This window comes from Brachionichthys hirsutus, chromosome 15, assembly GCF_040956055.1.
Source record: "Brachionichthys hirsutus isolate HB-005 chromosome 15, CSIRO-AGI_Bhir_v1, whole genome shotgun sequence".
NCBI lineage: Eukaryota > Metazoa > Chordata > Actinopteri > Lophiiformes > Brachionichthyidae > Brachionichthys > Brachionichthys hirsutus.
Window position 1 is genome coordinate 10,206,891 of NC_090911.1, and position 27,226 is coordinate 10,234,116.

The following is a 27,226-nucleotide window of genomic DNA, read 5'->3' on the forward strand; positions in this document are numbered from 1 at the left end:
CCAAGACAAAATTCATCAGCAGCAAAATAGTTTGCAGCAAAATTCCTCACATCCTGAGAGGAAGGGAAAGCCACAGTTACAAACACAATAAACCGCCGCGTGAAATTTCCTGGGCTCGCGATTTACCCTCCATCTAACGCGCTTCTTCTTGAAATAAGTCGTTACTTATTTCTGGGGCTTTCAATGCCTTTGAAAGCATTCCTACTGTTTCTGCTTTGGTGAAGACGTCCCCGCCATGGAAGACAAAGCTGCTGTGTGTGCTGAAGAGAGGCGTGAGGAGAGTCGCCCGCCAGGGATTCAGGCAGCAGCTACGCCTCGGAGAAGTGCCGGCTCACCCCATGGAGCACCTGCCAGTAGTCATCTCCGAGGTTTGTCTGTGTGTCTGTGTGATTTAAAATGCTGAAACTAAAACAGAACCTTCTCCTTTTACTGATTACTGCTGTACTATCCTGTACAGGTGCTGGTGTGTGTTCTGTCCAACGGTCTGAGCCGCGAGGACTGGCCGCAGGTCGTGTCCGATGACATCCACCGGCACCTGGAGCACCTGAGGAGCAGGATGGTGACCCTGAGAGGCCACGCCGAGGGACGGACGCTCCTGCCTCTTCCGCTGTCCGTGGAGCGGGAACCTCTTCGAGACATCGCCCTCAGGTGTGTGTGTGTGTGTGTGTGTGCAGTTTGCTAGGTCTGTTTTAACTCTTTAAAGACCATAATGCTGCTGATGCCCCCCCCCCCCCCCCAGCCCCTCTGGTTGGCCGCTGGACCAGGGTTTGTTGTACTCCATAGAAACCCTGATAGTTCAGTGGTCGGGACAGATATGGAGCGTCCTGAAGAGGGATTCCGGAATGGCGCTGCGCCAGGGGAGCCACCCAGGCCCCACTGTGGAGCTCCAGTTTTGGAGCGCTCAGAGGGAAAACCTGCTGGGAATCCAGTCACAAGTAATCAACACAGCCCTACCCCCCCCCCAAAAAAAAAACGTATCAGCTCTATATAGAGAGACAGCAAGCACGGTGATTTATATAGAAGTATATCAAAGCATACCGAATAAAGTGAGTACTGTGTGTTCGTCCTCATCAGATCCAGAGTCCCAAAGTGGAACACATCATGGAGATCCTGAGGAGAGTTAAGAGCAGTTATTACTGCCCCTTCCAGGAGGTGTGCCTCAGAGTCCATGAGGGTAGCTCTGCATTACTTCTCTTTGCACGGCTATCATTAGAACAGCATCATCAATACGCTCACCTCAGTCAGTCTTGTTTCTTCTATGCGGAAAGTCTCAGTCGACGATGTCATAATAATGACGATAATGTCATAATTGATCCTTGTAGCGGTGCTGGAAGCGGAGGACATCGATCTGTATCTGCGCCCTCTGAGGAGGCTGATCAGCAGCCTGGAGGAGAGGAGCTTCCCAAAGGTCGACGCCCTGCTGCCGGCTCTCTTTCATACGCTCTGCCTCATCTGGAGCAGCTCGCAGTACTACTGCACTCCACGGCGCATGGTGGTCCTCCTGCAGGAGTTCTGCAACCTGATCATAGAGAAGGTACGGCCGTGCACCCTCCCCCCCCCAAATAGATTGATGGATAACACACCCGTGGTGTTGACGATCATCTGTGGCCCAGGCCTTCATCTACCTCCTCCCTGAAGAGCTGTTCAAGATGGAGCTGGAGGAGGGGGTGGAGAGAGTCCAGATAGCCGTCTCAGTTCTACGAAACCTAAAGCAACTGTTTCACGCTCACCGTCAGCGGATCCCCGAGTACTACAGAAACACCCAGACTGTCCAGCCGTGGGACTTTCCAGCCACGCTTGTCTTCCAGCGTTTGGACCGCATAATGGAGAGGCTGGTCATGATCGAAGTGAAGCCATCATTTCTTTTTTATGTCAAATTATCTGTTGTCATTGTTTTTAAAAAAAAGGGCACCGCTCCTAAGTTACCACCACCTCCCTTCCTCCGTTAATTCAGGAACTTTTTGCCACAGCGTTGGATTTTCTGAAACTGGAGAAGGTCGAACTGGGAGGATCCAGAGGGAAGGTCTTCAGCGAGATGGTCTCCGGTATGAGTGAGGAGTTTCACGACCGCTGGCGGACCCTCAGGGAAAGCAAACACGACCCGCTGGACTACAGCAGCGATGTGAGAGTCAGTGAGAGTCAGGCGGCTGCGTAATTCATATTAGGAGTGGCATTAATAGGCCCAGATGAATTATAAAAAAATAACAAGTGCATGTTATTTTTCTGCCCAGCCGTGCAGTAATTGGAAATTTGTAAAGCAAAGTAGTTGCCAAGCAACACGCTTATTAAAGAATCAGGGCAGATGTATTAGTCCGTGCATCAATATTTAATTTGCTAGAAAGTTTGCAGCTCATTTATAGCAGCTTCCACGCAGATAATCAAAGCTGGAGCTCAATCACAAATTGATCTGCACTATAATGTTCACTAGTGTTTTTTTACTCAGCCAATACTGATCAACTCAACGGAGGAGAACTATCTGCGAAAATATTTAATCAGAAGAAAATGTGAAAGGTTTCGTTGCTGTTGTTGTGTCCAGAAGTTTGTTTGTCTCTATGGACGGTTCATGGAGCAGAACAAAGACTTTGACCAGAGGCTGGGAACTGTCCTCAATCTGGCCTTTCAACATTCCAAAAACCTGAGGTCATCCTTCAAGGTAGGTCCATCACAATCACGCTCGAGTCTGTATATGCACGATCATAAACGTGTGCAAAACCCACTGAAAAGAAGCAGAATCAGACCAGATAGAGAGCCCAGATGAAGGAGGTGGTGGTGGCTGATGACCCTGACAAATCCTTTACAAGCTGACTTCTTCAAACTTCTGCCAGAGATCTGTCAGACGTCACACAGCCTTAATGAGCTGTTGATATTGTTGTTGTTGTGTTCTTTCCTTTGCAGTTGTTGAACATTTTCCAATCCCTGCTCGAGAGACCCCGGATCCACCATCTGTTTTCTCCGAACTACAATGTGTTGTTGGCCATGTTCAACCAGGAAATAGACCAGTGTTGGTTTCTAGTGGACCAGCACAGGGACGGGGTGAGACAGGCTGAACAGAAGTTCATATTTAAACTTGATTAATTACATAGTTACAACACCAGGAAGCACAAATAAACATGAAACTAATTAGAATAATTAGTGATAATAACCGAGCACGGAAGCAGATTTTAACGTGACACCTATGAGTTTAGAATTTGCCCTTTTAGAATTATTAGTGTATCCGGTTTGATCCTGTTTGCGTGTTGCAGCTGCGGTCGGGTTGTTCCGTCCTGGGGAAGAATATGCCGTCAGTGGCTGGAAACCTCAAATGGTCGCAGGAGCTCCAGAATCGCATCCTCACCAACAGGACCAGCCTCTGCCAGCTGGCTCAAATGTCTGGACCAATCACAGTCGTCTCTGAAACTCATTTTAATATTCCCAGCATATAGAGGTCATTTATTTGTTATTATCTTACCTCTATTATCAGGCCTCTGGGGTGTTCTGAAGCGGACAGCGTCTTCCAGAAGTGTGAGCGGGTTCTCGAGGTTGTGGTTCAGAACGACGAGGAGCTGTTCTTGGACTGGACCCGAGGCCTGGAGGAACTCTGTCAGACCCACCTGAAGGAACCTCTGCTCAGGGTGGATCGAGACACGGGCCTGTTCGAGGTCAACTTCAGCCCTGCAGTAAGCAGAACCGGATGGAACCGCCAGGAGTCTCGTTAGATCTGGATCGGATAGAGGCAGTAACAGTGATTGTCAAAAACGTATTGATGACACAAATGATTTGTCCCTCATTGCTCTCCTTAGTTAACATCGGTGCTCAGGGAGGTGAAGTATCTGGGAATGCTGAAGAGCCATGATATTCCCAAAGCAGCTCTCCAGCTCTACTCCAATCGGGAGAAACTTTACATGGTGGGAAACAAAGCTTTGACGTTTTCCTCCTGTGGAACTGCTGAGATGTTGACCTTTCATTGCATCCTTTAGTACACTCAGACGCTGACGCTGGTGACCCGGTGGTACAACCATCTCCACGCCACCATCCTGGCTGTAGAGGCGGGACTGGTGAAGGACGAGATGGATGGGGTGAGACGACAGCTCGACCCGGCCCTCCGGGAGCTGACGTGGGCTCAGGACGACCTGTGGGACTACATTCGGAGCACGCGAGAGCTGGTCCAGGTACAGAACCGTTGTTGGGTGAATATTTGTTTCAAAAGCCTCATGTTGGTCAAGTATGGCAGATTTAACTAGCCTTCTCCTCTCCCCTGCCACCGTCAGAACATTTCCAGCCGGGTCCAGAGGAGCAACTCGAACGTGGAGGCCATCCGAGCCCTCATGGGGAAATTCAGCCACCAGGCCTTCATCACCAGGAGGAGCCACGGTTCTGCCCTCCTCATTCTGTCGGACATTGAGGAGAGTGTTTCCAAACAGCACACGTTCATCAGCAGCACAGGAGAGCAAATACACAACCTGCTGACGGTATTCCCTCAACGCACTCCCGGTGTAGCCAACTGCTTTTATGCAACCAAACTCTATTTCCTCTGCATTCCAGGAGAACCAGTCTCTGCTCCGCGTTACCGACCTGGACGGCGCCGAGTGGCGGGCCTACACGGACTACGTGGACCGCATGGTGCTGGCGGGCTTCTCCAGCGCGGTGCGCTGCTCCCTGCAGTACCTCGTGGACAACACGGATGAAGTCCAGTGCACCGCGCCTCTGTTTGAGGTCCAGCTCATCCTCAGCGGGAGCGAGATGACGTTCAAGCCCCCGTTGGACTTCAGCCACGGCGGAAACTTCTGCGACATCGTGGATAAGATGGTGGCCGACGCCACCAACATGGCGTCCTTCATCCCCAGAGTGGCGTTGCATAAGCAGCTGGATAACTATCAGGTGATTCCAGATTAGATCATAGTTCAGGGATTTGTTTGCACACAGACTCTCCTATGTTGTGTCTTACGCTGTGTCTGCCTCCCGTAGCGGGACATAAATGAAATGGACGACCTGTCAGAGATGTGTCACGCCATTCGCTCTCGGGCGCGAGCAGCAATCTCCAAAGTGAGTCCGTTTGTTCTGTCCGCACCTTCAGGCTCGTTCGTCCTCGCAGCTGTAAAGACTGTGTTTGTTCTCAGGTCAGAGAATACCAGAGCTCTTTTGCCAGCTATCGCTATCTCTGGACAGACGACAGGTCAGGAGCGTTTGTGGCGAGTAATTTGATTGCTTTATTACTGCTTTATTACACTATTTTCTTCCACTTCCACAGGAGTGAATTCATGAGGCAGTTCCTGCTTTATGGTCACGGGCTGAGCACCGAGGAGGCCGAGCTGTACGCCGACTATGAGCTGAAGAAGAACCCGCCCACCTTGGAACACTTTAAAGAGCAGGTTGCTTTGCCGCGTGGGTGTGGCCAGGATTGTGTGTTTCACTACCGGTAGGTTGCGTCCCTAGAGCCTGCTTCTCTGCTTCACCCCAGATCAACCTGTTTGAGTCTCTGTATGAACGAGTGAGCAAGATGGAGGACAGGAAGGTGTTCTGTGGTTGGCTCCAACTGGACATCTGGCCCTTCAATCACACGCTGATGAACGTCATCAAGCGCTGGAGTTGGATGTTCAAGGAGCACCTGCTCAACCACGTCAACGAGAGGTCCGGAGTACAAACGCTTGGATTACAGAGCGCTCCCATTTCCCGAGTTCAAAATGAACGTCTTTTTTATTTTATTTTGCAGCGTGAGTGAGTTATCCTCTTTCGTCCAGGACACGACTCACGGTCTGTCCAAAAAGGTGTGTGACGGAGACTATAAAGGCCTGGTGGACATCATGGGACACCTCATGGCCATGCGAGACCGACAGATCAGCAGCGAGCAGCACTTCAAGCCTCTCAAGTCCACGGCCGAGCTCCTCAAAGCCTACGGGCAGCAGCTTCCGGAGAGCGTCTGCATGCAGCTGGAAGTCCGTCCCGACTAACCCCAACTGCAGATGTACACAAAATACGTGTGTATTCATCCTGACATCACATTCTTCAATCTGTCGACACAGGAGCTGCCGGACAAGTGGAAGAGCCTGAAGAAGATCGCGTTTACCGTTAAGCATGAGGTGGCGCCACTGCAATCCAACGAAGTCTCAGTCATACGCAGGAAATGTGTTCGGTTTGAGGTGAGGCCGTGCGGGAGCGAGGTCAGGTGTCACGGCGAGCTCCACGCCGGACACATGAGCCTTCTCCCTTTCTGCCCTGCATTATGCATGACTAACAGCCCCTACTCCAGTAGCTGCACCCTCAAGGAATGGAATTTTCTTTTTACATTTTAGGTTACGCAGCACGAGTTCAGAGAACAGTTTCGTAACGAACCGATCTTTAAAATAGACGTGGAGGAGCCGTATGAGCTGATGGATGAGGTGAGCGCTAGGACAGGCCCTTTGCTACCTACACAGAAAAATTACTTCATAAACATAAAATGGATTCAGAAATGGAAAGTCGCAGCGTTTAAAAATGTCTCCGCCCCCCCTCCAGTCCGATCGATCCGTGGCCGTGATGGAGGCGGAGATGAAGAAGCTCCAGGACACGGCCGATCTGTTTGAGGTCAGTTTTCCGGACTACAAGCAGCTGCGCCAGTGTCGCTCGGACATCATACTGGTCAAAGCGGTCTGGGACATGGTCGTCTTTGTCAAGGTACACAACATCAGAACGTCAGGACTACATTCTCCACACTGCAAGCACCCACAACTACGAACCCCACCCCACCCCACAGGAAGAGATGAATATTCTTTTGACTGAATAAAGTTGGATAAAGATTTTTCTCCATTCCAGACCAGCATAAAGGACTGGACCAAGACTCCGTGGAAGGAGATCAATGTCGAGCAGATGGACATGGAGCTCAGACGATTCGCCAAAGTACGACGGATCCATGGAGGAACGTTCTTACCCATCATTTGTCATACGACTTGTTGCACTCAAGAGCATCTCTGTCGCCCTGTCAAAGGAGATGAAGGTGCTGGATAAAGAGGTGCGAGTGTGGGACGTCTACGTGGGTCTGGAGTCGACTGTGAAGAATCATTTGACTTCTCTGAGAGCCATCAACGAGCTGCAGAACTCCGCTGTCAGAGAGCGACACTGGCAGCAACTCATGAACGCCACCAGGGTATGGTCGCACACTGTCTGGTCCTGAAATGTTTCATCACGTCCCCGTCCCCCCCACCCCCCATGTATTATTTATGCAATCTCCATTCTACCATCCTGCCGACTCACGGCCAGGGCCCGCAACGGCTCAGTGAATCCAATCATCTGAAATCTGATCACACTTTTTTTTCTTCCGGTCCCCAGGTCAGGTTTGTGATGGGGGACAGCACCACCCTCGGGGACCTCTTGGAATTACAGCTTCATCGTGTGGAGGAAGAGGTCAAGAACATTGTGGACAAAGCTGTGAAGGAAATGGCAATAGAGAAAGTAAGAAGAATCACAGAGTCCGTCCATTCATTCATTATCCAACCGCTTATTCCGTCATCGGGTCGCGGGCCAAGCTGGAGCCAATCCCAGCAGTCAATGGGCGCGAGGCGGGGTACACCCTGGACAAGCCGCCAGTCCATCGCAGGGCAACACAGAGACAGACAATCAGCCACACACTCACACCTACGGGCAATTTAGTGTCACCAATCAGCCTAGGCTGCATGTTTTTGGCGGTGGGAGGAAGCCGGAGAACCCGGAGAGAACCCCCCCCCCCCCCGCCCCCAACTGAGGGGACCCCTGCGCTACATAATAATTGGTGTTACTTTAATCTAGTTGCGTGTTTCATGCTGATCTTCTCATGTGATGAGATGTCTTGCTGTTCCCACATTGAGGTTTTGGCTGAGATAACGCAGACGTGGAGCGTGATGTCGTTGTCATACGAGGCTCATGGCAGCACAGGAACCCCTCTGCTCAAAGCAGATGAGAATCTGATCGAGACGCTGGAGGACAACCAGGTGACTGAGACATTAAAGAGATGAAATGATAATGAATGGGTTCGAGCACGTCTTCGCTCTCCTCAGGTGCAGCTGCAGAACATCCTGATGAGTAAGTATGTGGAGTATTTCCAGCCAGAGGTGAGCGACTGGCAGAGGAAGCTGATGGTGGCCGACCTCGTCGTCTCCTCCTGGACATCTGTCCAGAGGACCTGGGCCCATCTCAACAGCATCTTCACCAACAGCCACGACATCCGCTGTCAGCTGGCAAATGACGCGGAGCGCTTCCAGGGGATTCACACTGACTTCCAGGTAACACACAGATAACGAAGAACCCATCTGAACACTTCTCATGCTTCATAAGCGACTCCCTCGTCTCCCGCCCCAGAGCTTGATAACCGCGGTGGTGCAGAGCGATAATGTGGTGGAGGTGACCAACCGGCCCGGCTTCCTGGAGAACCTGGAGACCTTACAGCAGAGGCTGTCGGTGTGTGAGAAAGCCTTGGCCGAGTATCTGGAGACCAAAAGACTCATATTCCCTAGATTTTATTTCGTCTCAGCCTCAGACCTGCTGGAGATTGTCTCGAAGGGCACGCAGCCTAAAGAGGTGAGGCGTTACAATTTAATTCTATTTACCATTAGAGCCTGTAAAGGTGTGGTCAAGAAATAAAGCTAGTGTGTGTGTGTTTTCCAGGTGACCAAGCACTTACTGAAGCTGTTTGACAACATAGCAGATCTTCTCTTCAGGGAGTCAGAGACAGGTGGAGGACAGGAAGAGGATGGGGAGGCGGTTGCCATGGGAATGTACAGCCGAGAGGGAGAGTACGTTGAATTTTCTGAGCCGTGTGTCTGTAAAGGACAGGTACGTAAAAACTCTGACTTAAAAATAAAAGTGGACTCTTGCTCTGCATTGAGCGTCACATGCAAAGGGTGCAGATTGGTAGTGAACACGGTTTCCGTGGAGTTCAGTCTAATTAGATTTTTTTTTTAACTGCCCGGTTGCAGGCAGAGTGTTGGCTCAGTGCCTTAGAGAGCACCATGCGCTGTACGGTCCGAAAGGAGATCCAGGAGGCGGTGGCTGCATATGAAGACAAGCCGCGGGACCAGTGGCTGTTTGACTACCCAGCACAGGTCTGACCGTGATCGTTTCCTTGGAAGCATCGTGTAAACGCTCTACATCGCTCTGATTGTCCACTGTCTCTCCACATGCAGGTGGGTTTGACAGGCAGTCAGGTGTGGTGGGCGACGGACGTGAGCATCGCCTTCGAGAGGGTGGAGGAGGGATTTGAGACGGCTCTCAGAGACTACAACAGGAAGCAGGTTGTGCCATCAGCGTATTTATATTCTGTACAGCAATGAGTGCTGTTTCGCTCCGGGGTGATCGCTGATTCTGCTTTTGTAGATCACACAGCTGAAGTCACTGATCAACATGCTGCTGGGAGATTTAACCCCCGGGGACAGGCAGAAGATAATGACCGTCTGCACCATCGACGTCCACGCTCGAGACGTTGTGGCCAATCTGATAAGTCAGAAAGTAAGAGGCCTTGGATGTATGAGGTATTTATATCGGTTGGATCTCTCTGCTTACCCATCTGGATTGCATGTTCCCGTCAGGTGACGACGGGTCAGGCCTTTGCGTGGCTGTCCCAGCTACGCCACCGCTGGGATGAGAACACCAGACAGTGTTACATAAACATCTGCGATGCCCAGTTCCAGTTCAGCTACGAATACCTGGGGAACACCAACAGGCTGGTCATCACCCCCCTCACTGACAGGCGAGCCCCTCATTCATATTAAACCTCGTAGTAAATGCACAGGTCAGCTCACACAAGCCAACCTTACCTTCATTAGGTGTTACATAACTTTGACCCAGTCCCTCCATCTCACCATGAGTGGCGCCCCCTCTGGCCCCGCTGGCACCGGTAAGACAGAGACCACCAAAGACCTTGGGCGTTCCCTGGGTGTCATGGTGTATGTGTTCAACTGCTCAGAGCAGATGGACTACAAGGTATTCACGCCGCACAGACGCCCTCAGTCATGTCCTATTAGGTCATATTCACTGGCTTTGTTTTCACTCGGCATTCCTTCAGTCCATAGGGAATATTTATAAGGGTTTGGCTCAGACGGGAGTGTGGGGATGCTTCGACGAGTTCAACAGGATCTCAGTGGAGGTGCTGTCTGTGGTGGCTGTGCAGGTCAAGACTATCCAGGACTCCATACGCAACAAGAAACAAAGGTAAACAGGGAAATAGTGGCGTTCACTATGAGCTATCCAAATATGTAATCCTTACTTTGTCTGATAATTGCTTCAGAGCTGATCAGCAGTCTCTTTGGTGCTGCGTGTGTGCAGGTTCCAGTTCCTCGGGGAGGAGATAGAGCTGAAGCCGACAGTTGGGATCTTCATCACTCTGAACCCAGGCTACGCTGGCCGCGCCGAGCTCCCGGAAAACCTCAAGGCTCTCTTCAGGTCTGATATATTCAGTGCTGGAGTTTGTAAATGTGTGGGAGCTTTGGTTAATCACGGGCTTGCTGACCGTTCAGGCCCTGTGCCATGGTGATCCCAGACTTTGAGCTCATCTGTGAGATCATGCTGGTTGCAGAAGGCTTCATCGACGCCCGTCTGTTGGCGCGCAAGTTCATCAGCCTCTACACTCTTTGTAAGGAACTCCTGTCCAAACAGGTGTGTAGAACCACTTCCTACGTGATGCACAGAACACTGGATGTACTGTATTTTTATATATTGTATATATATATATATATACATTTATATATGTACTTGTCCACAACTCCGCAGCCGTGCATGCTGGTCATTGTAACAGCAATTCCTTGTCGCTAAACACATACTTTTAAATTTCCGAAAGTCGCTGTAAAATGAGGACCGCCTGTGTTTCTCAAATGCTCAACTCCTCTGCAAATTATTATGAAATTAAGCAAAGCCCATGAGCTTGATCAGGCACATATTACAGTCCATGCTTTCCTGACATTTCATCTTCAGGATCATTACGATTGGGGTTTAAGGGCGATCAAATCAGTCCTGATTGTAGCAGGATCCCTGAAGAGGGAGGACCGGAGCAGACCTGAGGAGCAGGTATGCATCAGTGCGGTAGCTTCATTCAGATAAATGCTTCTACATTATGAAACTCTCCCCACATCATTTCCTGTCTAGGTGCTGATGCGGGCACTGAGGGACTTCAACCAGCCTAAGATAGTGACCAGTGACGTGCCGATATTCCTCGGGCTCATCAGCGACCTGTTTCCTCTGCTGGATGTTCCCAGAAAGAGAGACCCTGAGCTGGAGAAGGCAGTCCGACAGTCCGTCAGCGAGCTGCACCTGCAGCCCGAGGAGAACTTCATCCTCAAGGTGTCTTGATGGCATCGCCTTTGTTCCTCGATTTCTGTTGTGGTACCAATTGGTTTGGAACAATGCGAGCCTATGTCCATAACTACTCATATACTGAATATATTTATTATGAATATATTTATTAGATAGAATGTTAGAGTACAAGTACAGTCACACAGTAGCATGTATTACAGTACAAATAAAGTCAAACATCCTGTCTAAGAGGAGCATTTCAAAAAAGCCCTTGCGGTCCTGTTTCCGTTGTGCTTACAGGTGACACAACTGGAGGAACTGCTGGCGGTCCGACACTCTGTATTTGTTGTAGGAGGACCGGGAACCGGAAAGAGCCAGGTTACTTCAGTAAAAACTCTGCACATTGTGAAACATAAAGGGTACGAAATGGCAAACTTATATGTTTAAAAAAAAATCACCAGATCTTGAAGACTCTCCACAGAACCTACGCAAACATGAAGATGAAGCCCATGTGGAGCGATATAAATCCCAAAGCTGTGACTACCGATGAGTTGTTCGGATACCTGCATCCAGCTACCAGGGAGTGGAAAGACGGTGAGGGGCTTGAGGAGCGTACCAGGAGCTTTTTCAATTAATTATAATCCGTTAGTCCTTCCTATTTAGCTAAAAGAAGTCTTGCTTGAGTAGTTTCCTATGTGATAAATGAAACTTATTAACGACAACACATTCAATATCTCACTGCATACTCCGCTATAGGTCTGTTCTCCTCTACCATGAGAGAGTTGGCATCATTGGGTCATGATGGACCCAAATGGATGGTTCTGGATGGAGACATTGATCCCATGTGGATCGAGTCCCTCAACACAGTTATGGATGACAATAAGGTCAGGTTGATTTTTTTTTTCTCTCACTATTTGAACAAATAATGAACTTCTCCAGTTGCTCTGTCCAGGTTCTGACTCTGGCCAGCAATGAGAGGATCAGTTTGTCCTCCTCCATGCGTCTACTCTTCGAGGTCTCTCATCTGAAGGCTGCCACTCCAGCCACCGTCTCCAGGGCAGGCATTCTCTACGTCAACCCACAGGACCTCGGCTGGAGCATGTAGGAAACACATAAACCCACCGGAAAAGGTCACAGAGTTCTTGCCATTTCACAAAGTCTTGTCTTTTGTTCCCAGGTATGTGACAAGTTGGACAGATACCCGACAGGCCCAATCAGAACGAGCCAACCTCACTATTCTGTTTGATAAATATGTGCCGTCCTGCCTGGAACAAGTCCGTTGCAACCTGAAAACAATCACCCCCATACCGGAGAACAGCATGGTGCAGGTGAATATGCACAACATGCTGATAATGTTTGTTACCCACAGGCCAAAGACTATTAAGCAGCCTGTCACAAACCTTCGCATCCCGTCATCCCTTCATTATGTTTAGGTCTTGCTTATATTGGAAATGAGTGGGGTTAAATTTGTGTTTTTCACAGACACTGTGTTCTTTGCTGGACTGCCTGTTGACGAAGGAGAACACTCCTCCAGACTCTCCTCGAGAACTTTATGAGCTCTACTTCGTCTTTGCCTGTGTCTGGGCCTTTGGAGGGGCCCTCTTCCAGGATCATGTGCGTTGTTACTAAATGTTTACAAGCTCACTCCATTTTCCACAACTCAGATTCTTCTCCCAAATGGTTAATGTTGTGTTTTCTGTCCAGCTGAATGACTACCGTGCGGAATTCAGCCGCTGGTGGTCCAAAGAGATGAGAGCGGTGAAGTTTCCCTCCCAGGGGACCGTCTTTGACTATTTCATTGACTCTGAGACTAAGAGGTTTACTCCTTGGAGTGAGAAGATGGTGCCATTTGAGCTGGAACCTGAAGCCCCTTTACAGGTACTGAACGTAATTATTGCACGTTACGTTCACACTGGGGTTTTAGACTAACCGTTTCAGCCATTTTCAGACTGTGTTGGTCCACACGCCAGAGACCGTTTGTCTGACCTACTTCATGGACCTGCTGCTCCAAAGGGGCAAACCTATCATGTTGGTGGGTAACGCCGGAGTAGGCAAGACCATCCTGGTGTCGGATAAAGTGGCCAAGCTGACAGAGGACTACATGGTGGCTAAAGTTCCCTTCAACTACTACACCACGTCAGCCATGCTTCAGCGTAAGAATCAAGGCACTTTACAGCAAGGGAAGACAGAACCCAACTTGTCCCACAAGAGCAAGAATTTTGATGACAGTGGCAAGGAAAAACTTGCATTTTAAAGGCAGAAACCTTGAATAGAACCCAGGCCACCCATCTTTTTTGATTGGTCGGAGAAAGAGTGCAGTGTGTACACATCTTGTACAGGAAATGCATTGCTTGTAATTTCACTAACACTATTTCGGTGCAGCTTGTGTTTTAGAACCCATAACCTAAATTCAGTGTGTGTGACATGCTGCTAGGTGTCCTGGAGAAACCCCTGGAGAAGAAAGCTGGCCGAAAGTTTTCTCCTCCCAGCGCCAAGAGGCTCATCTACTTCATAGATGACCTCAACATGCCGGAGGTGGATGTTTACGGGACCGTCCAGCCGCACACACTCATACGTCAGCACCTCGACTACAACCACTGGTTAGACAACAGAATCACGGCGCTAGCGTTGCCTACGGTTAGGGTTCTGAACCGAAAACAATTCCACTGAACCTTCACAGGTATGACAGACAGCGGCTGGCGCTGAAGGAAATTCACAACTGCCAATACATCACCTGTATGAACCCAACGGCTGGGAGTTTCTCCATCAACCCAAGACTTCAGGTGTCGATGTTTGCACGTTCACACGACCTGTTTCTCAAACCAACAGAGTGATTCAGAGTTCAGAATTCTCCTCATCTAAGGGCAGCGTGAAAACAGGGATGAATGAATGAGCAGGTACTCTCGCATCTCTCATCCTTTCAGAGGCATTTCTCAGTGTTCGCTGTGCATTTTCCCGGCGCCGATGCGTTGGCCACCATCTTCTCCAGCATTCTGTCAGCACACTTCCTCCAGGGTGGATTCAGCTACGGGGTTTCCCGCTCCATCGGGACCCTCCTCCAGGTACACCCTGACTCAGGACAGCATTCGTCATTAAAAGCATTTTTGTTCCAAGCATTGTTTGTGTGTTCTGGCATCTATCCATCCACCTGTTCTTCTACTTCCAGGCAGCGATATGTCTGCAGCAGAAAATCAGCCAGAACTTCCTCCCCACGGCGATACGTTTCCATTACACCTTCAACCTAAGGGACCTCGCCAACATTTTCCAGGTAGCACATTCGAGGGTCATCCAAAATGATCCTACCAGACGGAGGCTGCTTTCTCTTGGGTTGATTAATCCGTCGAGTTGGAATGACAGGGGAATGAGGCCTTATATCCCTTCATGTGTCCATCCCCTCGGGATGGAACGTTGTGTACAGGGTATCCTGTTTGCCATGCCGGACAGTATCCGATATCCCTCGGACCTGGTTCACCTCTGGTTGCATGAGAGTTCCAGGGTCTACTCCGATAAATTGATGGAAGAAAAAGATGTGGAACTTTTCAACAAAATCCTACTGGATACCGGCAAGAGATATTTTGAGGTACAGAACCCACGGTGTAGTCAAGACATTGAAGGATTCTTTAAATTTGATGTGTTTACTTTTTTTTATTTATACAATATCTCTGTTTTTTCTTCAGGGAATAGACGAGTCCCTCTTTATCCACCAGCCTCTGGTTTATTGTCACTTTGCCCAGGGAGTGGGAGAACCTCGCTATCATCAGGTTCCACATGTCCATACACACACGAATCTCGTATACAGTATTTACCTATTTGTATTTTCTGATCCTGGAAATAACATGGTTGACTTTCATTGTGTTGGACTTGAACTCACTTATAATGCAGCTCACTTGTGGTTCTCTGATTCAAAGATGCAACTGCGTAATTTCTGTTGTCACGTCTGATCCCTCAGATCAGGGGCCCCCAAACCTTTTCCTGTGAGGGCCACATAACTTTTCCCTTCTCTAATGGAGGGCCGGGGTCAGTTTGTACAGGAAAAGTGTGATGATGGCAGGGGTGCCTAAACATTTAGGGGCCGAATGTGGAGGCGGGCCCTAGTTTAGGCTTCATCTCACCATCACGACTTCTTACCATAAACTACACACAGTGACATGAATCGAGTGAACTAGAAACACACGCACAAACTGGCAGCCACATGAAGGCAGCCACATGAACTAAGATCCAGTGTCACACGCAATACCGCTCACACCCAAAATCAGTCTCTCTCCAGCATTATCACAAAATGCAGAGGCAAAGAACGACTGGAGAGTGTCTGAAGCCGGCTGGCTCAATCAGCTGATCCAATCCAGCCGCCGAGGACCAAACCTCAAATTCTTGTAAAAAACCTGCACGCTGCACGCCCTGGTTTTGAACCCTGGACCTTCTTGCCGGGAGCCGAGTGTGCTACCCACTACACCACAGAGACCTGGGTGCCATCCCATCAAACCTTAGGATAAATAGACAGTAGCATTGATGACTTTAGGCCAGCGGCACTTGTTTCGAATCCAGTACGACGTCAACTGGTTGGAGAGACGTCCACTCCACATAATACGTGAGGAAAAAGCACAGCGTAGTACAACACAACAACACTGTGGTCTGAGAATACCTCAAGTTTCCTCACCTATACGGTGGCGTAGTCGGTAGGGTTACCGGTCTACTGCCAGAGGAACTGGGTTCGCATCCGGCTGTGGGAGTGGGGGTGGAGCAGGGGCGGCAGGGTAGGCCTAGGGCCTTGCCTGGGCGGAGTGAACTGGACCGCTGGTCCACTCCACTCCGCTCAGGCGTGCCCTGGGCCTACCCTGTTGCCCCTGCTCCATCTCATTCCCGTAGTGGGATTCGATACCAGGGCCATTTTGCCCCCCTCTACAGTGCTGCCAACTATGCCACCGTGGAGGTGAGGAAACCTGCCCTGTTATTACAAGGTAATTACTTTGTAGGCATGAATCGCTATATAGGCTAAATATCAGGTTATCACACAGTAATTACCGCGTAATTTCAGACCAGAAAAAAGTCCATGGAACATTAATTTTCTGGTCATCTGTGATCATTAAATTTGAATTGCTTTACACGTGTACATAAGATGGAAAGGAACGTCAGAAAATAATTTTTTGGGTCTCTGGTATTGTTCAGGGGGCCGGGCCAAATGTGGAGGTGGGCCAGATCCGGCCCGCAGGCCGTAGTTTGGGGACCCTTGCCTCAGATGCACAACAATGGGAGATGATGATCATTTACTATGTGGGGCTTGAATTAAAAGTTAATCGTCACGTGTTTGGGCTGCAGTTTAATATCAGTGTGTCTGGCAGTTCACACGTAACCTGCTGTCCTTGCTAAAGAGAGTCTGTTTACTTGCTTTTCTTTCAGGTCTCAGACTGGGAGAAACTTCAGAAGACCCTGGTGGATGCTCTGGAGCATTATAATGAGCTGCATGCTGTCATGGACCTGGTTTTGTTTGAAGAAGCCATCCAGCATGTGTAAGACACACACACAGATACACACATACATACATGCGCTCATTATTAACCGTGGTGATCGTGGTCAGGTGTCGCATCAGTCGGATCCTGGAGGCTCCCTACGGTAACGCACTGCTGGTGGGGGTCGGGGGCAGCGGGAAGCAGAGTCTTTGTCGGCTGGCTGCCTTCCTCAGCACGCTGGAGGTTTTCCAGGTCACTCTGCGTAAAGGCTACGGCATCAACGACCTCAAGGTGAGCAAGAATTCACACACATGCATTTTGCAGGGCGATCCTGTAGCGTGACATCATTGCGTGTTCTCATGTGATGCCTCATCTACAGAGTGATCTAGCAGCACTGTACATAAAGGTTGGGGTGAAGAACATCGGGACGGTGTTCCTTCATACCGACGCTCAGATTCCTGACGAGCACTTCCTGGTTCTCATCAACGACATGCTGGCCTCAGGTCTGCCTCCCTGGATCAGGATCCGACGCACGTTTCCTTCTAGGAAAGGAAATATCTCATTGTTTTGCAGAAATGTAATTTGAGCTGGCCTTGTTTGTGTTATTTAGGCGACATTCCTGACCTGTTTGTCGATGAAGAGGCGGACATGATCGTGGCGTCTATCAGGATGGAGTTGAGAGGATTGGGACTCATCGATACCAGAGACAACTGCTGGAACTTCTTCATCGAGAGGATCCGACGGCAGCTGAAGGTCTGAAACGGTCATTTAAAGTTCATTTAAGACATGGTATCAAATGCTTCATATATCACATGCCTCCCAGGTGGTCTTGTGTTTCTCCCCTGTTGGGTTCACGTTGCGGACTCGTGCACGGAAGTTCCCGGCTCTGGTGAACAGTACAGCCATCGACTGGTTCCACCCTTGGCCTCAGCTCGCCCTCCAGTCTGTCAGCTCCACCTTTATTGAGAAGATACCTGGACTGGAGGTGACTGGAATTCATCTACCTTCACGTATTACTTTTTATTAAAAAACATCTGGATGCTCTGATTCCTGACCATCCCCATCCATTTTTCCCCTCTACAGCCAAACTTGCGGACATCTATCAGCGAGTTCATCTCTTACGTCCACACCAGTGTCAATGAGGTTAGTGAGCTCAATGCACCACGAGGCGATAGCCGCCAACATCTCTGACGTCACCTCTCTGGAATCCTGACCAACCGCGTCTAATAGGTGAGTGTCAAGTACCAGCAGAGCGAGAAGCACTTTAACTACACCACCCCAAAGAGTTTCCTGGAGTTCATGAAACTTTATGGCAACCTCCTGGGGAAAAAACGCGCCGAGTTGTCCCAGAAGATGGAGCGGTTAGAGAACGGCCTGCAGAAACTGCAGAGTACGGCTTCTCAGGTTGGACGTGCCTTCCACTGTACACTGTCAGGTTAATCACGAATCTGATGCTTCATTATCCTAATCGCTTCCTGCTCGACCGACTTAGGTGGAAGACCTGAAAGCTAAGCTGGCGGTGCAGGAGGTTGAGATGTGGCAGAGGAACACAGATATAGAGGCTCTCCTCGCTAAGATAGTTCAACAGACCGACAAGCTTAACCAAGAGAGAGCTGTGGCAGACGCAGAGGAGCAAAAGGTGAGTGTTTATTTCTGCTTCATGGCTGCACTATTTAAGATTGCACTTCTTGTCCCTGATGAGATTCCAGGTCAGGCGCCGGTCTAAGAATCAAGTTGTCCTAATGCTGCAGATGTTTCTGGAGTTTTTCTCCCTCGCCTCTCAATGGGACGAGGTTTCTCCAGGAACACTTACTTTGTTTCTTCAGGTAGCCGCCATCCAAGCTGAGGTGGCCAAACAGCAACGGGAGACTGAGGAGGACCTGGCCAAGGCTGAACCTGCACTGCAGGCAGCCAATGCAGCTCTCAATACATTAAACAGGGTGAGTCACTCATGTGGACCTAACTCCTTTCACCGCAACTCATTTTATTTGTTCTATTAAATTACATTTGTTTTATGCAACATTTTTTATGTGACAATCTCTGGTAAACATATAAAAAAAAGGAAATGCAGGTTTTGGCTCTGTCCCAGACACACAAATGGAGTTTTGATATACGTGCAAACTCCTCCAGCTGAACCTGACAGAGCTGAGGACGTTCCCCAACCCTCCAGCCATCGTCTCAAACGTCTCGGCCGCTGTCCTCGTGCTCCTCTCTCCCCAAGGCCGAATTCCAAAAGACCGGAGTTGGAAGGCTTCCAAGATGGTCATGAGCAAGGTGATATTTTGCAGCCACGCCTCGTCTTTCGTCAGAGATTAACGGCCGGCCACCGCAGAGCCAGAAAAATGCCCGTTGCCAATAAATTCCTTAAACTCTGCTGAAATATGAGCGTCTTGCATTTAAAACGACCGATTGCAGTTTTACTCCACAATCACTGGTCTAAAACACCAACAGAGAATTTAATATCTAATTTTGTTAAATCATATGTCTCATAATGTTTTTATTGGCTGATTTCTTTTTTTTGCCATCGTAGCTCTTCTCATCCATGATTTCTCTTCTCGTCTCCGTTTACTTATAGTCTGATTTACACAGAATGCTTTATAACCTCCATATTTCATGGTCGATGATGCCTTGGCCTCATGTAAAGAGATATGTAATCTCAGCCAGGAACTTTATCGTGTCATAAATAAGTGCCATAAAATAAAAGGGAGGAAATCTCACATAAACGATGTGCTACATTAGAAAAACGAGAATAAAACGCACTCTTTTTGTTCCTTTTTCTAGTCATTTTGAGCCCTCCTCACTTCATAGGTACAGTGCAGTAAAAGCACGGAGCTGTTGTAGAAACTTAGAGTCCCTATAGCTGAAAATATTTAATATGTTGCCGTGGCCCCGATTGATTTGTCATGAACGCATGCAGACTGAGATGACGTCCTTTCATCTGACCCACACGCTAACATCCGTCCTAGGTGGACGACTTCCTGCAGGCGTTGGTGAACTTTGACAAAGAGCACATCCCCGAGGCCACGGTGAGGTGCGTTAAGGACGAGCACCTCAGCGACCCGGAGTTTAACCCAGAGTTCGTCCGACAGAAGTCATCCGCTGCTGCGGGTTTGTCTGCTTGGGTCATCAACATCATACGCTTCCATGAAGTACGCTCAACTGCACTACCTGTCACGTACAGGTGCATCATTCAAACTATAGCCCGACAGGGACGCGATCTCTTCTGTCTGACCCATTCTCTTTCTCCACCACATTTCTTATGCTGCGTTGGACAGATCTTTGTAAGTACAACTCTTTTTAGGCCTGAGTTTTATGACCGAAGGGTTGTGGTTTTGTCCCAAGGTTCTTTGTTGATGAACAGACTTCCCACAGGTACTCTGTGAGGTCAAGATGAAGAGGATGTGTCTGGCTCAGGCCAACGCTGATCTGGTTGAGGCAGCAGAGAAACTGGAGGTCATCAGGAAGAAGCTGGCTGTAGGTCCATTCAGACGTTTTCACATCACGTATAGGCATAGATGAAAAGCATCGCATGTATCCGCTCCCCTTCTCCGATATCTCAGGAGTTGGATGGCAACATGGACATTCTGACAACAGCATTTGAGAAAGCAACATCAGAGAAACTACGCTTCCAGGAGGAGGTCAACCGCACCAACAAGACAATCGAACTCGCCAATCGGCTGGTCAAAGGACTGGAGGTGAGCACAGAGTGCTGGGAGGCTGTATGTCGTACTTTTTAAACACACAGCATTGAATTATAAGGCAGAGAAATATATCAAAACAGAGTATACGTCCATGAATGCTCTGAGGAAAAGACAGGAGGCGGAGCTAGAAATGGCGGAGATGAAGATGCTGAGGTTCTCCTTGGGAGTGACCAGGTTGGACAGGATTAGAAATGAGACAATAAGAGGGACAGTGAAGGTTAGACGTTTTGGAGACAAGGTCAGAGAGACCAGACTTTGATGGTTTGGACATGTCCAGAGGAGAGACAGGGACTATATCGGTAGAAGGAAGATTTCAGGAATAATACCCATATATTCACTCTGAGCATGTCTTAGAGTGAGAACGTCCGCTGGGCCCACTCAGTGGCTCAGTACCACAAACAGGAGGAAACGCTCAGCGGAGACGTCCTCTTAACGTCGGCCTTCATCTCATACGCCGGATCCTTCTCCAAGAAGTACAGGAAAGAGATGCTGGACAACCTCTGGATGCCCTTCCTGCTCAGCCAGAAGGTCACAATCGCTCAGGCGCTTCTCAAACAGCTCACAGCAGAAGATTTGTTGGCTCACGCCTCCATGTTTTCTCTCCATCAGACACCCATCCCCATGACGGAGGGGTTAGATCCGGTGTCGATGCTGACTGGTGACGCCATGGTGGCCCAGTGGCACAATGAGGGTTTGCCAGGAGACCGAATCTCCGCTCAGAATGCAGCCATCCTCACCAACTGTGAGCTGCTGCATCAGATGTGCTTCATCACTTCATCATCAAAACGTTAGCCGATGACGCGCTCTGTATGGCGTTTGCTCAGTGTGTGTGTGTGTGTGTTGCTTCAGGTGAGCGCTGGCCTCTTCTCATTGACCCTCAACTGCAAGGCATCAAGTGGATCAAGAGTCACTGTGGCGGCGGCCTGAAGGTGATCAGTCTGGGCCAGAGAGGGTGAGCGTTCGTGTTTTTTGTCTCTTCATGTGCGAATTCTAACACAAACAACCCCGTTTCATTGTTTGTTGTTTCGTGTTGCAGCTATGTCGATGTGATAGAACAGGCTGTGGTGGCGGGGGAAACCGTCCTCATAGAGAACCTTGCAGAGACCGTCGACCCCGTCATTGACCCTCTGCTGGGCCGGCACACCATCAAGAAGGGCGGGTAACGCAGGACAACCACACACGAGAGCATACTGGACCCACAGAATCAGCACTTAGTCCTCTAATGTCTCCGTTTCCTATGTTTCAGTTGTATAAAAGTTGGGGACAAGGAGTGTTTCTTCCACCCGGGCTTCAGACTCATCCTCCACACCAAGCTGGCCAATCCTCACTACAAGCCGGAGATTCAAGCCCAAACCACCCTCATCGATTTTACCGTGACCAGGGATGGACTGGAGGACCAGCTCCTGGCCCAGGTGGTGAATCAGGAAAGGCCCGACCTGGAGAACCTCAAGGTGAGGACATTTTCTTACCGGGCTTGCCTTTTCCTTCCCTGGTGTGCACTTCTTTTAACGTGCTTCCGTCTCCCTGCAGAGCGATCTGACCAAACAGCAGAACATGTTTAAGATTGAGCTGAAGCTCCTGGAGGACGAGCTGCTGAGCAGACTGTCTGCTGCGGAGAGTAACTTCCTGGGGGACGACGTTCTGGTGGAGAAGCTGGAGACCACCAAACACACGGCTGCAGAGATCGAGATGAAGGTGGCGGGATGAACATTTGCGCTCAACTGTTGTTTTGAATCTTCTTATTTTTTTACTTGGTGCATCCCCTCAATGTCTGCTTAAGCTTTATATCCACCCTTTCCATTTGTCACTCCTCTGCCTTCTCGCCGTCTTTCTTTTTCCAGGTGCTGGAAGCTAAAGTTAATGAGGTGAAGATAAACGAAGCCAGAGAACACTACCGGCCCGTCGCCGTCAGGGCCTCTCTGCTCTACTTCATCATGAACGATCTCAACAAGATCAACCCCATGTACCAGTTCAGCCTAAAGGCAAGGAGACAGACTCACACACCGTGTAAAACAGCATCCCTCCACTTTATCATGATGCTGAATGTCTTCAGAGACGTCGGCGTCATGCAATCCCTGCGATGGATTTCCTGACGGTTGCCTTCCCATCTCCTTCCCAGGCCTTTAACGTGGTTTTCCACAAGGCTGTGGCGATGGCAGAGGCTTCGGAGGACGTGAAGAGCAGAGTTAACAATCTCATAGACTGCGTGACCTTCTCCACCTTCAACTACATCAACCGGGGACTGTTTGAGAGAGACAAGCTCACCTTTACTGCGCAGCTCGCCATCCAGGTGAGGATGTCAGCGAGCATTCAAGAGAGAGAGAGACAGGTTTGCTTGGCCTCTAACCGTCGACCCTCTTTCAGCTGCTTCTGATGCGTAAGGAGATAGATGTACGGGAGCTGGACTTCCTGCTGCGTTTTAACATCGACCACAGCTACGTCAGCCCCCTGGACTTTCTTTCCAACTCAGCCTGGAGCGCCATCAAGGTGCACAAGCACACCAGAAAAACACATCCAGGATGTATTTTGGTTTTTCTATAAATGTTTTTTGTCAACTGCTGTCCATTGTTTTTTTTCTGCCCAGGTGATGAGCTTCAGCGATGAGTTTCGTGGTCTCGATCGGGACATCGAAGGCTCCCCTAAACGCTGGAAGAAGCTGGTGGAGTCGGAATGTCCAGAGACGGAGAAGTTCCCCCAGGAGTGGAAAGGGAAAAGTGCCTTGCAAAAACTCATTATGATGAGAGCCCTGAGACCTGACCGCATGACCTACGCTCTCAGGTGAGACGCTTTTTGGTGCCAGAGACAGCCGAGACAAGTCTTTTGAATTGCCCAGTTGGATTCCAAGTTCCTGTGAGTCCAACATCTCAGGAAGACCTTGAAGAAATCCTTCAAACTTGGCAGAAGAAGCCGCTCAAGCTCAATGAGCAACTGATTAGCCTATGGTAGCAAAGGTCGCTATCACCTTCTTGGCTGTAACTCAAGAAATGGTAAATTAATGATGACGAAGATTCAAAAAGTCATAAAATGATGAAGTGATGACATTTTATCTGTTCCTCTCTGGCCGTTATACAGCATGATAACTCAGGAACAGGAGGGAGACGGTGACGATACGTCACACTGGTCCATTACTGCACCAGTGACGCTGATCTACAACGTTCTATCAGACCCCGAGTCTCTTTCCTCGCTGGACATGATCCAATGAAATAGTCGATCACAACAGTCGCGCATTGCCTTTTATGCAATCCTTTAATCCAAATCTGCTAGCATTTAAGGTTGAAGGCAAAGTTTTAGGCCGGATGCCATTCCTGCCACAACCCTCTGCTTTCATCCAGGCTTGGGACAGGCTCAAGGGAGAGACTGGCAATGCAAATTCTTTTTTTCCTCTCGTTTTTTGTAGGACTTTTGTGGAGGACAAACTCGGGGCCAAATACACCGAGGGCCGAAACACTGAATTTGCCAAGTCCTTCAGAGAGAGTGGTCCAGCCTCCCCGGTGTTCTTCATCCTCTCCCCAGGAGTGGATCCACTGAAAGATGTGGAATCACTGGGTAATCAGAGTAACTGTACATTGGTGGGGGGATTTATTTTAATCAACACACTGATGCACTTACATATGCTTCCAGGAAGGAAGTTGGGTTTCACCATCGATCTCGGGAAGCTTCACAACGTGTCCTTGGGCCAGGGCCAGGAAGCTGTGGCCAAGGTTGCCATGGAAAAGGCTGCGAAGGAGGGTCACTGGGTTATACTGCAGGTCTGATCGGAGGAAAGATGAGTTGGATAGACAAAGCTGATGTTTGAAGCTTGGTGTAAATTAAATGTAGTTTATATTAAATACAACAAGATATAATAAAGTATTTTTTTTTTTAACATAAGTAAATGGGAAAATCCAGATTGTTCTGTATCCAGATCACTCTCATCTTCAGATTTTTTTGTTTCATGAAGATCCCATCCAGCAGCTTCTCTGTAATCCTGCTAACAAACAGCAATGCTGTGGAAAACATCGGATTCAGAATGCGTGTCCTCATTCTCACCCACATAGAACATCCATCTGGTCGGCCGCTGGCTGGGCTCTCTGGAGAAGCTCCTGGAGCGTTGCTGTGAAGGCAGCCATCCAGACTACAGGGTGTTTATGAGCGCTGAGCCGGCACCGACTCCCCAGGAGCACATCATCCCTCAGGTAGAGACGCAGCAAGTCATCGTGTAACCAATGCAGACCATTAGCTTCATTTGATCTTTTAAATATTTCTCCTCAGGGCATCTTGGAGAATGCAATCAAGATCACCAACGAGCCCCCTACAGGCATGCTAGCCAATCTGCATGCCGCTCTGGACAACTTTGACCAGGTGGGGGTGTCTCATGCTTCATGCGATTTCTGTATGTGTTCACTGATTTACGTCCATCTGAACAGGACATCCTGGACCAGTGCAGCCGTGAGCAGGAGTTTAAGACCATCCTCTTCTCTCTGTGCTACTTCCACGCTTGCGTGGCCGAGAGGAGGAAGTTCGGACCCCAGGGTTGGAATAGAAAGTACCCCTTCAACACCGGAGACCTGACGATATCCGTCAACGTGCTCTACAACTACCTGGAGGCGAACGCACAGGTGGGACGTTCTGTTGCCTTTGTGAACACGCGAGACAGCTCGGTTTGACGATCGCTATCCTGACGTCGATTCTTCATCGTCGACTGTGATGACGAAGGTGCCGTGGGAGGACCTGAGGTATCTGTTTGGGGAGATCATGTATGGAGGACACATCACTGACGACTGGGACAGACGTCTCTGCAGAACATACCTGGGGGAGTACATGCAGCCCAGCCAAGTAGGTTGAGAATGTGCTCAAACACAGGAGAACAGGGGGGGGGGGGGCTGCAGATTCTTTTCAGGATGAGGAAGCATGTTTGGTTTGTCGTTTCCCAGTTTGACCGTAAGCTCGCTTTGGCCCCCGGCTTTGTCGTCCCCTCCAACCTGGACTACAAGGTAAACAGAGATACACATTTCCGTTGAACGGATTTACTTACATTTTACTTACTGAATATGTCCGACTGAGCGGACGGACAGCAGTCACCGCTTCTCTCCTCACGTCGCCAGGGTTACCACGGTTTCATAGATGAGATGTTGCCCCACGAGAGCCCGGTGCATTACGGGTTGCACCCCAATGCGGAAATCGAGTTCCTGACCGTAACGTCGGATAATCTTTTCCACACTCTGCTGGAGCTGCAGTCTCCCGACGCCGTGATGGGCGAAGGAGCGTCACAGACTCTGGATGAGAAGGTTTGGCTTTACCGCCGAGCTCGATCAGCTCTGCAGAGGTTTATTCCCCCCCCCCCCCCCACCCCCCGTCTGACACGCCGACTTCTCCCTCCACACAGGTGAAAACCATTTTAGATGAGGTGCTGGAGAAGCTCCCGGAGGAGTACAACATGCCTGACATCACCTCCAAGACGACCGAGCGCTCGCCGTACATCCTGGTCTGCTTTCAGGAGTGTGAGCGCATGAACACGCTGATCTCTGAGATCCGCCGCTCGCTCAAGGAGCTCGACCTGGGACTCAAGGTTTGCCTTTCTGTTCCGTTTTTCTTTATATTCTTCCCTTGTCAGATTAATAGAACAAACAGAACTGCACATACGGCGTGTTTGCGTGGTGAGATGACTGTTCCATATATCCAAGGGCGAACTGGCCGTCTCGTCCGAGATGGAGACGCTGCAGACGGCCTTGTTCTTTGACAACGTCCCCGACATGTGGACCAAGCTGGCCTACCCCTCCACCTACTGCCTGTCCGTGTGGTGGGTCCCTTTCTATCGGCGTGTGTGACGATTGGCTGCCTCGATGAATCCATACGTCCGTCTCTGGCAGGTACAACGATGTGTTGCAGCGCTGCAAAGAGCTGGACAGCTGGACCCAGGACTTGTCTCTGCCCACCGTCGTCTGGCTGTCCGGCCTCTTCAACCCGCAGTCCTTCCTCACCGGTAAACACGCATTCACGCACCAGAGCGACCGCCTAGGGTCGGCTGATATGCGCTCACGGCTCTCGCCTCGTCTGTCTTGTGCTTTCCAGCGGTGATGCAGACTCTGGCGCGGAAGAACGAGTGGCCTCTGGACAAAGTGAACCTGACGGTGGACGTCACCAAGAAGTTCAAGGAGGAGTTCAACCAGCCGGCCAGGGAGGGTGCATACGTTTACGGGCTTTACATGGAAGGTGGGCGGACGCTCGGCTTTCATCTGGCATTACGCAACGCGACAGCGCTAACACTACACCACCCTGCCACCCCAGATGGAGAATATCACTAGCATTAAAGACTTTTCACATCAAATTCAGGATTTATTTCTTATTTTAGCAACATTTTTCAGCGTATAATGATGCAATCAAAGCTTCCAAAGCCCGGGCAAGAGAAAAATCAAACCTAAAGATGTTCTGACATTGTAAAAGGTTAAATCCAATCAGACTGAAAATGTCCGAAATGAAAAGATTTGAGACTTATCTTGGCAGTTTGTCCGGTTCTGACGCTCATCTCCATCGCCGTGCTCCGCAGGCGCCAGGTGGGACACCAAGGCCGGGGTGATCGCCGAGGCCCGTCTGAAGGAACTGACTCCAGCCATGCCCGTCATCTCGGTCCGAGCCGTGCCCAGCGACCGCCAGGAGACCAGGAACATCTACGAGTGTCCGCTCTACAAGACCAAGATCAGAGGCCCCACATACGTGTGGACCTTCAGCCTGAAAACCCGGGAGAGGCCGGCCAAGTGGGTGCTGGCGGGAGTGGCTCTGCTGCTCAGCGTCTGATCAGCTGATCACCACGGGAGGGTTTTTACTCTATGTTGTGAGGTAGACGCCCCCCCCCCCCCCCCACATCGTTCAGTAGACCAACAGAGAAAA

General features: G+C 49.8%; 1 protein-coding gene across 1 annotated transcript; it reads left to right on the plus strand.

Moving 5' to 3' along the window:
* The first annotated feature begins 323 nt into the window (after positions 1 to 323).
* dnah9l (dynein, axonemal, heavy polypeptide 9 like) lies at positions 324 to 27,133 on the plus strand. The gene is made up of 90 exons (XM_068748351.1): positions 324 to 368; positions 458 to 648; positions 740 to 935; positions 1,075 to 1,174; positions 1,323 to 1,534; positions 1,614 to 1,847; positions 1,955 to 2,122; positions 2,537 to 2,653; positions 2,896 to 3,033; positions 3,243 to 3,367; positions 3,461 to 3,656; positions 3,780 to 3,884; positions 3,957 to 4,148; positions 4,248 to 4,448; positions 4,522 to 4,857; positions 4,945 to 5,022; positions 5,097 to 5,152; positions 5,228 to 5,348; positions 5,438 to 5,607; positions 5,690 to 5,912; positions 6,000 to 6,116; positions 6,270 to 6,356; positions 6,472 to 6,630; positions 6,769 to 6,852; positions 6,941 to 7,099; positions 7,282 to 7,404; positions 7,797 to 7,919; positions 7,986 to 8,210; positions 8,287 to 8,505; positions 8,593 to 8,760; positions 8,904 to 9,029; positions 9,111 to 9,218; positions 9,301 to 9,432; positions 9,513 to 9,673; positions 9,750 to 9,906; positions 9,989 to 10,134; positions 10,249 to 10,365; positions 10,440 to 10,578; positions 10,894 to 10,986; positions 11,065 to 11,259; positions 11,512 to 11,589; positions 11,673 to 11,805; positions 11,968 to 12,095; positions 12,164 to 12,312; positions 12,389 to 12,539; positions 12,694 to 12,825; positions 12,916 to 13,089; positions 13,160 to 13,364; positions 13,646 to 13,811; positions 13,892 to 13,994; positions 14,136 to 14,273; positions 14,378 to 14,479; positions 14,630 to 14,791; positions 14,889 to 14,972; positions 16,609 to 16,718; positions 16,787 to 16,949; positions 17,038 to 17,161; positions 17,269 to 17,411; positions 17,482 to 17,643; positions 17,742 to 17,801; positions 17,889 to 18,062; positions 18,151 to 18,297; positions 18,485 to 18,598; positions 18,789 to 18,932; positions 19,625 to 19,807; positions 20,031 to 20,132; positions 20,219 to 20,353; positions 20,714 to 20,887; positions 20,969 to 21,101; positions 21,209 to 21,311; positions 21,396 to 21,518; positions 21,606 to 21,810; positions 21,890 to 22,054; positions 22,201 to 22,341; positions 22,479 to 22,649; positions 22,724 to 22,846; positions 22,944 to 23,137; positions 23,757 to 23,905; positions 23,981 to 24,108; positions 24,397 to 24,534; positions 24,611 to 24,700; positions 24,766 to 24,957; positions 25,055 to 25,174; positions 25,273 to 25,332; positions 25,444 to 25,626; positions 25,725 to 25,907; positions 26,023 to 26,138; positions 26,209 to 26,321; positions 26,411 to 26,551; positions 26,886 to 27,133. Exons 1-90 carry the CDS (start codon positions 339 to 341, stop codon positions 27,131 to 27,133), a joined length of 13,086 nt encoding a protein of 4,361 aa, XP_068604452.1. The 5' UTR covers positions 324 to 338.
* Positions 27,134 to 27,226: the final 93 nt, after the last annotated feature.

Coding starts and splice junctions, on each gene's coding strand:
- dnah9l (XM_068748351.1), top strand. CDS start 339: ATGGAGCACCTGCCAGTAGTCATCTCCGAG. Junction 9,030..9,110: donor TGTTTGACTACCCAGCACAG/GTCTGACCGTGA, acceptor CTCCACATGCAG/GTGGGTTTGACAGGCAGTCA. Junction 26,322..26,410: donor CCCGCAGTCCTTCCTCACCG/GTAAACACGCAT, acceptor TGTGCTTTCCAG/CGGTGATGCAGACTCTGGCG.